This window comes from Maylandia zebra, linkage group LG7, assembly GCF_041146795.1.
Source record: "Maylandia zebra isolate NMK-2024a linkage group LG7, Mzebra_GT3a, whole genome shotgun sequence".
NCBI lineage: Eukaryota > Metazoa > Chordata > Actinopteri > Cichliformes > Cichlidae > Maylandia > Maylandia zebra.
Window position 1 is genome coordinate 7444452 of NC_135173.1, and position 16154 is coordinate 7460605.

General features: G+C 41.5%; 1 protein-coding gene and 1 pseudogene across 1 annotated transcript; one reads left to right on the plus strand and one right to left on the minus strand.

Moving 5' to 3' along the window:
- Nucleotides 1–8349: 8349 nt before the first annotated feature.
- On the minus strand, nucleotides 8350–8910 carry LOC143419717 (SAGA-associated factor 29 pseudogene; annotated as a pseudogene).
- A 43-nt stretch (nucleotides 8911–8953) lies between these two features.
- On the plus strand, nucleotides 8954–15944 carry LOC143419327 (complement C1q tumor necrosis factor-related protein 3-like). Its single transcript, XM_076885641.1, has 4 exons — nucleotides 8954–9185; nucleotides 13232–13294; nucleotides 14122–14253; nucleotides 14357–15944. The coding sequence occupies exons 1-4, from the start codon at nucleotides 8975–8977 to the stop codon at nucleotides 14632–14634; spliced, it is 684 nt and encodes a 227-aa protein (XP_076741756.1). The 5' UTR covers nucleotides 8954–8974; the 3' UTR covers nucleotides 14635–15944.
- The last annotated feature ends 210 nt before the right edge of the window (nucleotides 15945–16154 follow it).

The window sequence follows — 16154 nt, forward strand, 5'->3', positions numbered from 1 at the left end:
TCCTGCAGCATCTGGACTCCCCAGGAACCTACGCCAGGATCCTGTTTGTGGACTTCAGCTCTGCCTTCAACACCATCCTTCCAGACCATCTCCGAGGCAAGCTTTCCCAGATGAATGTGCCTGATCCCATCTGCCGGTGGATCGCTGACTTCCTGACGGACAGGAAGCAGCATGTGAGGCTGGGGGGGAGTGTCTCGGACTCCCGGACCATCGGCACCGGCTCCCCTCGGGGCTGTGTTCTTTCTCCTCTGCTCTTCTCCCTGTGCACCAGCTGCTGCGCCTCCACCCACCAGTCTGTCAAGCTGATCGAGTTTGCAGGTGACACCACCGTTGTTGGGCTCATCTCGGACGGGGATGAGTCTGCCTGCAGGAGGGAGGTTGAGCGTCTGGTGTCCTGGTGCAGCCACAGCAACCTGGTGCTGAATGCCCAGAAGACAGTGGAGATTATTGTGGACTTCAGGAAGCACACAGCCCCACTCCCCCCCATCATCCTGACTGACACCCCCATCACCTCTGTGGACTCATTCCGCTTCCTGGGTACCACCATCACCCAGGACCTGAAGTGGGAGCCCACCATCACCTCCGTCATCAAGAAAGCCCAGCAGAGGATGTACTTCCTGAGGCAGCTGAAGAAATTCAACCTGCCAACACGGACGATGATGCAATTCTACACTGCAATCATCGAGTCCATCCTCACCTCCTCCATCGCCGTGTGGTGCGCTGGAGCCACTGTCGGGGACAAACAGAGACTGCAGCGTGTTGTGCGCTCTGCTGGGAAGGTGATTGGCTGCGGACTCCCATCTTTGCGGGACCTGTACACCTCCAGGACATTGCGGCGTGCGGCTCGGGTCTCAGCTGACCCTTCTCACCCTGGACACGGTCTGTTTGACCTGCTCCCCTCGGGCAGGAGGCTCCGGTCCATTCGCACCAGGGCCTCTCGCCATGAGAACAGTTTCTTCCCCTCTGCTGTTGGACACATGAACAATAACCATATGACTGTCCCCGCCACTAACACATGACCCTACGCTGTGTTCACTGCATCATTCCATGTTTGGCACTGATCACCACCTGCACTCATGTATATATCTTTCAACGTAGCACTCTTAATTCTTATTCTCATGTATATATCTCATGTATATCTCATGCACATACCTTTCTACGTAGCACTTTTAATTCTTATCCCTACTTTTATTTTTTCATGTCTATTTAAGTGCTATTTATGACACTATTTAAGTGCTATTTATGACACTATTTAAGTGCTATTTATGACACTATTTAAGTGCTATTTATGACACTATGCTTGCACTGAAGCACCACAGCAATTTCCTAATGTTGTAAACCTGCTCAACATTTGGCAATAAACCCCTTTCTGATTCTGATTCTGATTCTGATTTTTTTACAAATAAATAACTGCAAAGTGGGCTGTACGTAATTATTCTCACAAATCCGATATTTTCAAATCCGATCTGGGTCACTTTCGTATGTGGTACTGAATCCGATACATATCCGATGTTTCAGAAAGCGACTGTTGTGTGAACGGTCATGTCGCATTAAATCCGTCTTTTACGTCACTGACACAAGACAGACGCCAATTATCAGCGCCGGAGAAGCGCCCGAGAAGACATCGTGAACGCTTCCTGGCCATCCAGTGTAGATGTCAGTGACAATGTTGGGAAGACAACGTTGGAGAAACGTTAACATTTTATTTGTACTGCATAACCTGCAGGTTCTGACAGAAATCTGCAACTATGCTTTGAAGCACCGCTCCTCTAAAACAGAAATAAGGATAATTTACATTATTATGTAAATAACAAAATAACTTAAAGCAAAAATCGGGAAACATGAAGTCCGAAGTCTTTATATTAAGGCCATCAGTCAAACAATATAGTTTGTTCTGGGTCTAAACAGAGCGAGTTGTGTGTGACGTCTTCTTTTGCGCATGCAGGCCTCTTTGAGCGTTCACACTAGAGCGCGTTTGCTGTCGCATTTTTTTTGTAGTGTGAACGAGCAGACAAAAAAATCGGATTTGATCAAAAAATCGGAATTGAGCATTAAGACCTGCAGTGTGAACGTAGCCTTAGTCATGCACTGCAGAAAATTGGCCTTTATGGAAGAGTGGCAAGAAGAAAGCCATTGTTAACAGAAAACCATAAGAAGTCCCATTTGCAGTTTGCCACAAGCCATGTAGGGGACACAGCAAACATGTGGAAGAAGGCACTCTGGTCAGATGAGACCAAAATGGAACTTTTTGGCCAAAATGCAAAACGCTATGTGTGGCAGAAAACTAACACTGCACATCACTCTGAACACACCATCCCCACTGTCAAGTATGGTGGTGGCAGCATCACGCTCTGGGGGTGCTTCTCTTCAGCAGGGACAGGAAGCTGGTCAGAGTTGATGGGACGATGGATGGAGCCAAATACAGGGCAATCTTGGAAGAAAGCCTCTTGGAGTCTGCATAAGACTTGAGACTGGGGCGGAGGTTCACCTTCCAGCAGGACAACGACCCTGAACATAAAGCCAGGGCACCAATGGAAGGGTTTAAAACATATCCATGTGTTAGAATGCCCAGTCAAAGTCCAGATCTACATCCAATCGAGAATCTGTGGCAAGATCTGAAAACTGCTGTTCACAAACACTGTCCATCTAATCTGACTGAAAAGCAAAACCTGACAGCTGGGAACAAAGAACCGGAGGCATGGAAACACAGATAAAGAAATACAGGAGATGATGAACAGACAATCTAACGAGGAACCTACTGTCCACCCTACTGTTACTCATTTTATATTAAGATTTAAAAATCTAGTTGGTATTGGTATGGTGAATAACCTTCAGGAATAGTAATAAATCACACAGCAATAGTACATTCACATAACTAATCCAAAGTATTCAGAATACGTTACTCTCATTGAGTAGCGTAGCGGAATATGTTACAAAATACATTTTATTCTCTAATTTGTAGTGGAATACATTTTAAAAGTAACCTTCCCAACACTGGTCACTGGTGAGCTGTGTGGCAGGCAGTGGTCGGGCCCAAGCACTGGACTCAGAGATGGAACATTTAACTCAAGGCGGCAGCTTTATTTACTGGCAAAACAAATTTAGCAACACAATAGATGAATAATATAAAACAAAAACTAAACTCAAATTAGGAGGATTTAACTAAACTGGGAATGCATGGCGTGGCAGGTCATAACCTGACAACATAGGATGAGGGATGGACACACAGCTAACGTGGAGGATGCAACAACTGGCAGGGAAAAACACAGGGCTTAAATACATACTGGCGTGATCAGGGAACGAAAGACAGGAGGGAGACACAGTTGGGACAATGCAGGCATGATGAGATGCAGAATCATCACTGAGACATGGAAACATGAGGCGAGGTAAAGTGACAGAATACTATAATTCAAAGACTAAAACTTAAACTGAAAACACTGGGTGGCAGACCCAGGACCATGACAAAATCTTTAATGTATATATTTTTTAATGAAAAAAAAAATATCTTGATTAAACCATGACCTGTGAGAAGCACAAATTACCACTGCACTAAATATGATGTGATATAGTTATTAATGGAGTTAATAATAAGATAAAAACAATGCACCCAGGAACATCATTGCTGTACCTTAAAAATGTTTAGTTTTTCTCACAGTGAGGCAACCGCACAGACAGAAACATCACTTCCTTTATTTTCTTTGCCGCAAGCAAGTAAAAATGGGAAGAGAAACTTTATGGTTATCAAAATACTGAAGCAAATACAAAATCCAGAAAATACTGTGGAATCATCATGTGATAGAAAATAAAGCTGAACAGCAATGTCTTCAAGGGATTTTTACACATGTAGACTCAGGCTGTGGTGAGAGGGCATCACAAAAAAGACGTCCGTGTGTTTGTTTTGTCCATGCATTCTTCTTGTGGTGTCATGAGTTAAGCAACCAAAAGTGGACACGAGGTAAATTTTGAGCAGTGTGGTCAGAAAAGCTGTTGTGAACAGAAACAGAAAGTAAAAAATCTGATTTATTTTCAATTAAATCAGGAAAGTTCAGTACTATAGTATATTTTATAAGAATTTCAATAAAGTTCACCATGTGTATGTCTGTGTTGTTGAAAACAAGCAGCTCTTGCCTGCATGTTTGATCCACATTGTAATAGTTTAAAATATCACCATCTGGGATGGGTATAGCATATGACAGCATATTTTTACCTACTTTCTCAATAACATTTGATCTAAAAATGCCTTAAAGGATCTGTGTTATCATTCATGTGACAAGAGACAACAGCAATACACACAGCGCTGGGGGTGTGGCTACAGAGAGCTCTGGAGCTTTGATGTTCAAAAAAGGAAAGTTCAACAACACCACCAAGTGAATTTTGTCCAGGGAATATTTATCAACCACCTAAAAGACATTCAGGCAGCAGAGAGGGAGAGAAGCTGAGAAAAGTGTTTATGTCTGTGTTTTTGTTTTTGCTAACACTTCTCTTGTCTTCTGTCGAGCTTCATCACATTTATGTTGCTGGGTTTGAAAATGTCTTGCTGGCAGGCAGCTGTGACATCTGTGTGTTTGTGTTTGTTTTTTCAGCACACTCTTCTTGAGCAATCATGAGTTGATCAACCAAAACTAAACATGAGGTAAATCTCAGCATCTTGAAGATTGTGATTGTTATTAGAGGTCATGATATCATCATGTTGCCTTGCAATGTTCTCTTTTTGCAACCTCATGAAGGCACTAAACACGTTATTAATTTGACAATAATAGCTCATCATTTGAGAGTTGAATATACATTAAATTATAAAATACTGCCTAGAAACCACCTTTGTGTGTAAAATAAACAAACTTTTCTGGATTAACTAATTATCTAATTAGTTACACAATTTTGTAATTATCTTTATATTTATGTATAAAGCTGATGATACATATCAGTGTATTAATTAAATCACAGGTAGGTCTTAAAGACATAATAAATTTTATAAGCTTACTGTAGTGCCTCCAGCACTACAGTGAGGATGTATTGATGTATTGACTCTGTTTATCCATAGTCAGGTCACAGTGGCAGAGTTTTCCTCATGATCTTTACCACAGTGATGTTTTCCATCCTCCCGAGAGATCCTGGGACCAGATGAGATATAAAGTGACTTCAGTTCATGGCTGTAAACCTCTGAACATCACCAGCAGACTGTTGTGGGTGTAGCTATGGCTCATGTTTCATCTATTATATGGAAATTTGTCTATTTAATGTACAACAATAGAAATGTGAAATGGGACATGTCCTAGTTTTTCAAACTATTAGCCTGACCTGATGTTAAACTCTAACCCATCTTTAAGTGGTGATCTGCTGGATGTTAAAGAGGTTATCAGCTGTGCTGTAATACCCAGTTTCACCAGTAGATGACAGCAGACTTTAAATGTGATTCATGTGCATTTTAACTTCACTGAGTAGTTTTGCAGGATGAGTTCAGGATCCTGAAGGAAGTCCAGTACATCAGTTTGTAGTTTCAGACAATAAAACATTTCAGCTCTGTTTCATCTGAAACAGAGTGTGACAACATCAAGTGTGACACTATGAATGTTTCACAGAGGAAGAAGAAAGAAAAGCTTCAAGACAATTTCTTGATGCATGCTCAATCATCCAGGTAAGTAAATCTCCAAAGGTTGATTCTGTTTATCTGGATGTAGCGATTTCAGTGGGAGAAACATTTCGTCACTCATACGTGAAAAGGGAAAGACCATCTCTGAATGGAGGAGGGGGCCTAAGGGTACATCTGTCACCATCTTACAATGCTGTGATTGCAGCCATTCCCCAACTCTCTGTGAATGGGACTCATGGCCATTCATCAGTGGGTTTTAGTCAGTGGTTGTTGATCAATGGTCATGAGAATTTGCATATTTATGATCAGGGAACTGACCTCCCAGCCTGTTCCTTCAGTGGGCTGGTTTCAGTCATTATGGAAATTTACTGTTTATAAGATTTGGGGAAACCTGCAGTCAGCTGAGACTGAAGAAGTTACTTGGACAAGTGACGAAATGTTTCTCCCACAAAACGCTACGTCCAGATGAACAGAATCAACTTTTGGAGTTTCAAGACAATTTTGTCATGTTTTATTTAATATAAATAAATTATATTTTAATATAAAATCTAAAAGAACATTTTTTTTTTTTCATCAGTTGTTGGTATTTGGTTTCTGAGTAATTTAGAGGACAAAGACAGAAACTCTTCTCTCTCCAACACTAAACGATGCCCTCTGCTGTTTCTGTGGTTTAATGTTTGTTGTTTTCTGCAGTGAAGAGAGGAGTGTATCAGTTAGACTCAACCAAGCAGGATCAAGTCAATTTTTTCATCAGCTTAGCAATATGGCTGTAAAAAGGCTGATTTATTTAACTGTTATTGGTACTTTCATGAAGAGATCATTTTAATAAACCACAGCAGCTTTTGAAAATGTCCTCATCTTCACATCTCTGCTGTGAAACTCAGAGTGACCACAAAGAACTTGTTTCAGTGATAAATAAGTCAGATGACTACAAAGCTGCCTTATGCTTTTTGACACTTCACCACAGAGCAATAAGCAAATGTTCTCACAGCATGAACACTATTATTAGACCAACCAGCACACATACAGTGAGATGTCTCATCAGCTTCAGACTGCAGTTAAACTGCAATCATCAACATCAGTTTACATGTTCAGCATGTCAGGATGTCACTGAAACTTTAAACTTTTAAAATAAAAAAACTTAACAGGGAGATGGGTTTTTGGGGGGGTAGCAGGAGGAGAGAAGCTGCAGAGAAGCTTGTAAGACTGCAACTCTGCTTCCTGGTCCCAACTCTGGATAGTCATATTTTGGGGGGTTTAATAAATTTGTCCATATTTCTAGAAATGAGAGCTGCTCCATCCAAAGTGGGATGGATGCCGTCTCTCCTAAAAAGACCAGGTTTCCTCCAGAAGGTTTGCCAATTATCTATGAAGCCCACATCGTTTCTGGGACACCACTCAGACAGCCAGCAATTTAAGGAGAACATGCGGCTAAACATGTCACTCCTGGTCTGATTGGGGAGGGGACCAGAGAAAACTACAGAGTCCGACATTGTTTTGGCAAAGTTACACACCGATTCAATATTGATTTTAGTGACCTCCGATTGGCGTAACCGGGTGTCATTACTGCCGACGTGAATTATGATTTTACTGAATTTACGTTTACCCTTAGCCAGCAGTTTTAAATTTCCTTCACTGTCGCCTGCTCTGGCCACTGGAAGACAATTGACTATGGTTGCCGGTGTCTCTAGCTTCACATGTCTGAGAACAGAATCACCAATTACCAGAGTTTGACCCCCGGCGGGTGTGTCGCCGAGTGGGGAAAAACGGTTAGACACATGTACCTGGGGCCAAGGCTGGACTGGGACAATACTGACACAATATTGCGTTTCGCTTCTGTTATTATGGTACATTGACAAAAACATATACTTTTATTCACAGGGTAAAACAGTTGTTTTGTATCACTAATTGTCCAGTGCGATTACAACATACAATATTATTGTCACTGCTACATTTCTGTGATGAACCAGAAATTATTTCCACTACTAATTAATTACCGTTGAGCTCAAAGGTTATATTAATAAACGGTTAACGAATGTGTATTTATGACGACGATTTGTGAGACTGGTAAACTTACCTTTGTTCGTACGATGGTCTTTCGTTCTACACGGTGCATTTCAAGGTCCTGCACCCATCCGTCGGTAAACTGTACCTGGGCTTGTTGCAGTGACCTGAAGTTACTAAACTTCATGAGTGTGTGCACTCACTCCAAGAACCGTGTAATTATAAATCTGAGCGTGGTGAAAGTTGGGCAGCACGCTAACATCTTTTGTCCACTCTGTGTGCTCGTAAGGGTCTGACCCTTTCACTCCTTTGATTTTTTCCTCGTATCTTTTCTTTGTCTTTTCGTCGAGTCTGTCTTTGTACGGACCGGCATTGCTCTCCTTTTGTTTTGTACATTCCTTTTTGTGCGGCAAAGAAAAAACAAGAAGGTATTGGAACCGGAGAATGAACGTTTTGCGGTGCTGCAAACGCTTGCATTTGATGCGGTACTTGGATTGTTTTGCCACGAGTTCCCGGCATGCAATGCGCGACAATCACGTGATTGCTAAACAAGGGGGAGGGTGCATCCAACCTCCTCGGCTGTAATTGGTCCAGCTCAGAGTCGATCATGACCAATTGGCCAATCTAACACCTTTCATTATCTATACCCTTCCTTTTTTTTTTTTTTTTTTTTTTGTGCACAGTTTCTTTAAACAACAACAAACACGAACACGTAAAAAACAAGACAGTTTGAATAAAACATGAATGAGTTTTTTTACTTGCTGAAAATAAATTAAAAAAATGTTTTTTTCTTCTTCCTCGAGTGCTTCTTGCTGTTCAACATCTGATCAGCTGATCAATACAAATCCCACTCTGATGAGAGCTGACAAGAAACAACATCAGTCCCAGGGATACAAGCATCAGACTGAGGAATATGTGTTCTTATAAACATGGACGTTTGGTCCCGCCGCTGCTGCTCACTTCTTCTTGTTCTCTTTGCAGGCGACCACGTAGCGCTGCGCCACGTTGAGCGGCGGTGAGTAACCGTCAGGGTACGACGTGTCCTCAAACAGCACCGAGTAATCGTCCTGAGGCCTTTGCGGCGGCGTGTGGATGAGCGCTCGGTAGAAGCAGGTGGTCTGAGGGTAAAGGGCCAGCACCAGCTGGTCCTTACTGAACAGCGCCTCAGGGTCCGTCTCCGGGTTGGCTTTCCACTGCGGCAGAGGGATGATCCGCCGTCTGCTCAGCATGTGCCGCTCTTTGCCCTCCTCATCGATGTCGTCCACTTCGTACTTGTTGGTGGAATGCAGTGTGTGAGGTGGAGGATGAGGAGACATGTGGGGCAGTAACCTCCTCATTCACGCCTCTTTCCCACACATTATAAAACACTCAGATTTACAGATGACAGTTATACAGCAGCTTTGTCGTGACAGAATGAAGATCATCATGTTTTTCCCACTTTTGCTTCTGGTCTGCTCTTTTTCAGCAGATGAGACTGAGACTGCAGTCCAACAACCCTGTCCTCAGGACATCCATGCTGTGCTGAGAGAGCTTACCGCCTCATTGGCTGTGCAGAATGAGCGGATCACTGTCCTACAGAGAGAGAATCAAGGTACAGTTTCATACATCAATGTGACTTCAAAAAAATGAAATTTGTTAAAGAGCATGTAAAGATGTTGGGGATTTTTTACATGTTTGATTCCAAAGTATAAAACTTCAAAACATTTAAATATTTTTTTAGAAGAACCAAAAAAAAAAACCTATCTCTTTTCATCTCAACATTAGGAACTGACTGGAATGTGTTTATAATGAAACAGCTCACAGCTCCTCTTCATGGCAAACACTTCCAAACCAAACAGTCTAAAGGGCTTTGAAAGAAAAGCATCTGGACTTCTGTACATTGCTTGAAGACGTTTCACCTCTCATTCAAGAAGCTTCTTCAGTTCTAGGATTAAATGGTGGAGGGTCTCAGATTTGGGTGTGTGTGGGTGTGTCCCCCTCCAAGAGGGACATGGACCCCATGTTGATCCTCTACCTATTCACATGAGCCAAGGTGTGAAAATGGGTGTAAGTCACAATCAGCCAAGGTTTGGGGATAACCCACTGTAAAACCTAGTCCCACCCTATCATGTGATTCCCTGAGGTCAGATGGCCCAGGATGTGAGTGGGCGTTAAGGCGTCTGGGAAGAGATCTCAAAACTGGATTATACAGGGAGTGCAGAATTATTAGGCAAGTAGTATTTTTGAGGAATAATTTTATTATTGAACAACAACCATGTTCTCAATGAACTCAAAAAACTCATTAATATCAAAGCTGAATGTTTTTGGAAGTAGTTTTTAGTTTGTTTTTAGTTTTAGCTATTTTAGGGGGATATCTGTGTGTGCAGGTGACTATTACTGTGCATAATTATTAGGCAACTTAACAAAAAACAAATATATACCCATTTCAATTATTTATTTTTACCAGTGAAACCAATATAACATCTCCACATTCACAAATATACATTTCTGACATTCAAAAACAAAACAAAAACAAATCAGCGACCAATATAGCCACCTTTCTTTGCAAGGACACTCAAAAGCCTGCCATCCATGGATTCTGTCAGTGTTTTGATCTGTTCACCATCAACATTGCGTGCAGCAGCAACCACAGCCTCCCAGACACTGTTCAGAGAGGTGTACTGTTTTCCCTCCTTGTAAATCTCACATTTGATGATGGACCACAGGTTCTCAATGGGGTTCAGATCAGGTGAACAAGGAGGCCATGTCATTAGTTTTTCTTCCTTTCTTGCCAGCCACGCTGTGGAGTACTTGGACACGTGTGATGGAGCATTGTCCTGCATGAAAATCATGTTTTTCTTGAAGGATGCAGACTTCTTCCTGTACCACTGCTTGAAGAAGGTGTCTTCCAGAAACTGGCAGTAGGACTGGGAGTTGATCTTGACTCCATCCTCAACCCGAAAAGGCCCCACAAGCTCATCTTTGATGATACCAGCCCAAACCAGTACTCCACCTCCACCTTGCTGGCATCTGAGTCGGACTGGAGCTCTCTGCCCTTTACCAATCCAGCCACGGGCCCATCCATCTGGCCCATCAAGACTCACTCTCATTTCATCAGTCCATAAAACCTTAGAAAAACCAGTCTTGAGATATTTCTTGGCCCAGTCTTGACGTTTCAGCTTGTGTGTCTTGTTCAGTGGTGGTCGTCTTTCAGCCTTTCTTACCTTGGCCATGTCTCTGAGTATTGCACACCTTGTGCTTTTGGGCACTCCAGTGATGTTGCAGCTCTGAAATATGGCCAAACTGGTGGCAAGTGGCATCTTGGCGGCTGCACGCTTGACTTTTCTCAGTTCATGGGCAGTTATTTTGCGCCTTGGTTTTTCCACACGCTTCTTGCGACCCTGTTGACTATTTTGAATGAAACGCTTGATTGTTTGATGATCACGCTTCAGAAGCTTTGCAATTTTGAGACTGCTGCATCCCTCTGCAAGATATCTCACTATTTTTGACTTTTCTGAGCCTGTCAAGTCCTTCTTTTGACCCATTTTGCCAACTGAAAGGAAGTTGCCTAATAATTATACACACCTGATATAGGGTGTTCATGTCATTAGACCACACCCCTTCTCTTTACAGAGATGCACATCACCTAATATGCTTAATTGGTAGTAGGCTTTCGAGCCTATACAGCTTGGAGTAAGACAACATGCATGAAGAGGATGATGTGGACAAAATACTCATTTGCCTAATAATTCTGCACTCCCTGTAGATGGCAGACAGTTGGTGTCATAAGCCCCACCCTCTGTTCAAAGATGGTCGTTCACAGTGGACATAGATGGCTTCGTTCCTCTTTCAAACCATCTGTCTTCTTTGTCCAAAATGTGAACATTGGCATCCTCGAAAGAGTGACCTTTGACCTTTAGATGCAGATGGACTGCTGAATCTTGTCCCATGGAGGTGGCTCTTCTATGTTGTGTCATTCATTTATGAAGTGGCTGTTTGGTCTCTCCAATGTAGAGGTCTGAGCATTTCTCGCTACACTGTACAGCATACACCACATTGTTAAGTTTGTGTTTAGGAGTTCTGTCTTTGGGATGAACCAGTTTTTAAACCAAAAACTGACCAGTACAGTACATATGTATATGAGCATGACTTAATATTGATGGTTACGCCTTAGTTCAGCAAAGAGGATGTATGTTGTATTACAAGATACAAGAACACAACTGATGCAGTTGTTTCACTAACTCATGTACAGAAAGTTCATCTAGCCTGTAGGGCTGGGCCATATCATACCGTTCTTATCATTAGGCAATGATAAGAAAATTATATATCGTGATAGAATATGGGTAAAACGCACATGCGCAGTGCCTTTGTTTTCATACGCACATGGAGGAAAAAGCACAGCAGCGACAGAGAACGAGAAGGGCGAAAGCAGATTGTTGAATGAAACAGATGAACCAGAATTGGTTTGTAAAAATGGTGCAACTTCAGTGATGTGGAACTGGTTTGGCTTTCATCTGTCAGATACACACCAGAGCACATTTTTTGGTAGAGCATGCAAGCGGGCCATCGTTATTACCAAACCGATTTTATGTGGTACACGGCACTCAAAAATCTGTCAAGAAACTTAAAAAAAAAAAAAAAAAAAAAAAAGAAATGTTTTAGTACGACTTTGCTAAGCTATGAAGCAGCACCGCTTGATAGATTGTCGGAGCATTACGACTGCCGTAGTCTGGAGCCTGGTGGAGTGATATGTACTGTGCTTCAACATAATATTACCGTATTGTGTGTGTTTAATCTCCTTTTAAATTTTGTGGATATTATACATGGTTATGCTGAGGATATGTCACCCTTTCCACTGAAAAAGGATTTTGGTTAAACTGTCAGCAAGGAATTTGCATTTGCACTGTTACATTTTTATATGGCTTTGCCGCACATAAAAAGGTGCTTGTTTAAGTCAAAATACATTGATGTTTTTTTTTAACTAATAAAGTTGTGGAGTTGTAAATGTTGGAAAGGCTGTCAGCTGTGTGGGGGGAGCCCCCTTGTGGCGAGAGAGCACAGCTGCACTATGGAGCACATGTTCCAGTGATCAAAGTCAGTGTTGCCAACTTAGCGACTTTGTCGCTATATTTAGCGAGTTTTCAGACCCTTTAGCGACTTTTTTTCTAAAAAATATGAAAGGATTTAGAGTGTTTTTAACTTTCAGTGATGCCGCGGTGTTCGTTTGACTTTGGGACATGAATGATTGGAGTTTAGGACCCAGATTACTCCGAGTCCGCGAGGCTCCTGACTACGGTAGCCGCAATGCCCGACAAGGGTGGGGCTTCATAGCTTATCAAAGTTGTACTAGTCATGCTGGACAAAAGCCAAACCAGTTCCACATCACTGAAGTTGCACCATTTTTACAAACCAATTCTGGTTCATCTGTTTCATTTAACGATCCGCTTTTGCCCTGGTCATTCTCCGTCGCCACCATGCTTTTTCCGTCATGTGCGTATGAAAACAACAATGAAAACAAATTGCCTAACATTATACCGGTAAACCCTGAACGGTATGATATGGCCCAGCTCTAAGTCAGTTACTTTGTTTCTTACAGATTAAAACATGTGAATCACTGTGTGCTGTCACTAAGATTTCCTCCATTTTGCATTTTCTCAGAACAAGCAGCAAAGCTGGAGAGTCAGAAGATTCAGACTGATAAGCTGACGCAGCAGCTACAAGGTACTGTGAGGGAATCTGAAAATATAAATAGAAAAACAGACATTTATATTGCAGACATGGTGAGGTGATTGGCTCTGTCTTTCTGTGCCGAATTTCCATGTTTTCCCCGTGTTTGTGTCGCTTCTCTCAGGGTACTCCGGATTCGTCCCACAGTCCAAAGACATGCAGTTAGTGGTGTTAGGTTAACTGGTAATTCTAAATTGCCCATATGTGTGAATGTGGGAAGCAATGTAAATGCAAATGTCTGTCTGTCTGTCCGTCTTTATGTCTTAGCCCTGTGACAGACTTGTCCAGGGTGTAGCCTACTTCTGGGATCAGCAACCCTGACAAGGATAAGTGGAAGAGAATGGACGGATGATTGACTTGAATTCTAAAATATATGTCTGAATGGATTAATGTTAGACACTCAAACTAAAAACTGCTCTGATCAGCTCAACATCACACTTCAAACTTCAAGTTTCAGAACACACATTAAGTTCATTACTGGATCTAATTTACTGAATTACATTAAACTGAGTTCATGTTTATCTGAAGCACAAACCAACATGCAACTAAAACACTGAATAACACAGTTTGTTGACTTGGCAGAAGCTATAAAATAACTTCCTGTCTGATCTAACGGACGAGTTTGGGATCCTCAAAAATAGATTCAATCAAATTTCAGTTTCCAGTCACAGAGTTTTATTTCTTCTGTGACAATGAAATGCTTTCATCTGTCAAACATTTCTTTCATTGGAGATTCAAGTTTTTGTCATGGTCACTTTTTTTGGGAAGAGTCTAACTCTAAAACAGAAAGGTTAAAATAATGACATTTCTCTCTCTCTCAGTCAAACAGGTGGCTTTCTCAGCCTCTCTGCTCGATCAAGGCAATAGAGAAACTGGACCCTTTAACACTCAGATTACTCTGGTCTTCAAACGTGTTGTCACAAACATTGGAAATGCCTACAATCCACACACAGGTAATAACACTGAATGTCACTTCTCAGCTATGTTGATGTCAGGCTGATGTTCCAGATTTTCTGACAGCTGATTTTCCATTTAACAAAAACAAATGTCCCACAGGTATTTTCACTGCACCAGTGAGAGGAGTCTACCACTTTGACTGGAGCTTATATGGAGATGGAAATCTTGCTGCAGGTGGTGTGTTGTTCAGGAATGGAGAGCACATTTTTATTGCATATGAACATCAAACATCTGGTGGTGTGAGCACCTCTAATGGTGCCTCACTGCTTCTAGACGTTGGAGATCAGGTGTCTGTACGTCTCTATACTGGTGCAAGGCTAAATGACAGTCAAAATCATCATAACACCTTCAGTGGTCATCTGATTTTCACCATGTGAGAGGTGTGACAGCTCCAACACTTCCTGTGTGGGCGGAGCTTAGCAAGTTTTAGAAGCAAAGCAGGAAGTAAATCACCTGCTGGAATCAGTTTCTTGCTCTCTCTCGCTCTGAATGGTTGGGTTCTAGTTGTGTGTTTATTTGTTTCTACTTCTCTGATTCTACTGACCAAGGGTGTAGATTTGGTTTTGGCATTGGTGGGGACGGATGATTCAACCCTGCCCTGTTTCTTTCTTTTTTCCTTTTTGTCTTTGCTTCTTGATAAAAAAAAAAAAAAAAGAAAAGTAGAAATATACTTGCCTACATATGCTATTCTACGTGCTTTTAAACCATTTAAAATTACAATTCATAGTTTTATATGTGAATTATAAAATGTTAAATTCTTATTAAACAAATGACTAAGTATTTTAGACTTTAGTTTACTTCGACCATATTGTCATAAAGAATATGACTTTAAGGACTTAACAACATTAGTTCATTTATACACCAACATCTCTTACATTAGCACTAGGGGAACACTGAGTGACCTGGTGGTTTTTGTCCATAAAACTACTCATCTAAGATTATCACAAAAGATCTCTCAGCAAAATTATGCAACATTTTAGGCACACTATTGCCCCTATTAAATCAGTGAGTTGGGATTTTTTATTCTAAACATGAACTACCTAACCCTCCGACTGCACTAGCACATATTGCCACCTGATAAAATAACACATTGATTTGTGCCATATAAAAGTGAGACGTGTCAATTCAGATTCAATTTACATCAGCAGCCTAACAATTGTCATGATAATAAATACTAGTCAATCTATAGCACCATAACATCAGTCAGTCATCTGTGACCTTGCCTCTTCACCTCTGTCCGAGCTACAACATGGCAGAGCTGCCTCTGTCACCTGATAAATAACAGTGAGACATTCCACATACATGCAGTCACACATGTGCTTCAAATACAGTCATGAACCATCAAGTTATCATCCAATTTCACCTGTGATCTTGAGTCACCATTACTCTCTGAGCTTGGTGTTGGTTCTTCTGTCACCTGACAAATAGGACGAACATGACAATAAGAATAAAATGAGTAGCTGCTTCAGTGTTTCTGTCAATTTGTGCAGATCTTGACTCATCGGTAATGTTTGTAGGATGAGTGCATTTTTAAAACACTTTGCGCAAACTGCACTACAAGGTGGGATATTTGCAAAATCATGACTACCTCATGATATTTGTCTCAGAAATTAACCCTATGAATATGTCAGTGCCATTAGGATGAAATTATTGTGTCACCAACATTTTAACGTTAGACATATAATTTTAACAGCCTCTGTAAACTAATATCCGGGCTGTTCAAAGCTGCCGTTTTCTCTGACAGTTTCAATCAAAATTAGAAATGTTACTCTGGGAGACTGAGAGAACTAATAGTGCTGCCTGTTGTGCAGTTAGTTTCCAAAACACGTTATTCATGGGTACAATTTTAGACTGATGTAGGCCAAAGCCTAGAATAGCCTGTAACTTTATTAAGACG

Coding starts and splice junctions, on each gene's coding strand:
- LOC143419327 (XM_076885641.1), top strand. CDS start 8,975: ATGACAGTTATACAGCAGCTTTGTCGTGACAGAATGAAGATCATCATG. Junction 9,186..13,231: donor CCTACAGAGAGAGAATCAAG/GTACAGTTTCAT, acceptor GCATTTTCTCAG/AACAAGCAGCAAAGCTGGAG. Junction 13,295..14,121: donor GCTGACGCAGCAGCTACAAG/GTACTGTGAGGG, acceptor TCTCTCTCTCAG/TCAAACAGGTGGCTTTCTCA.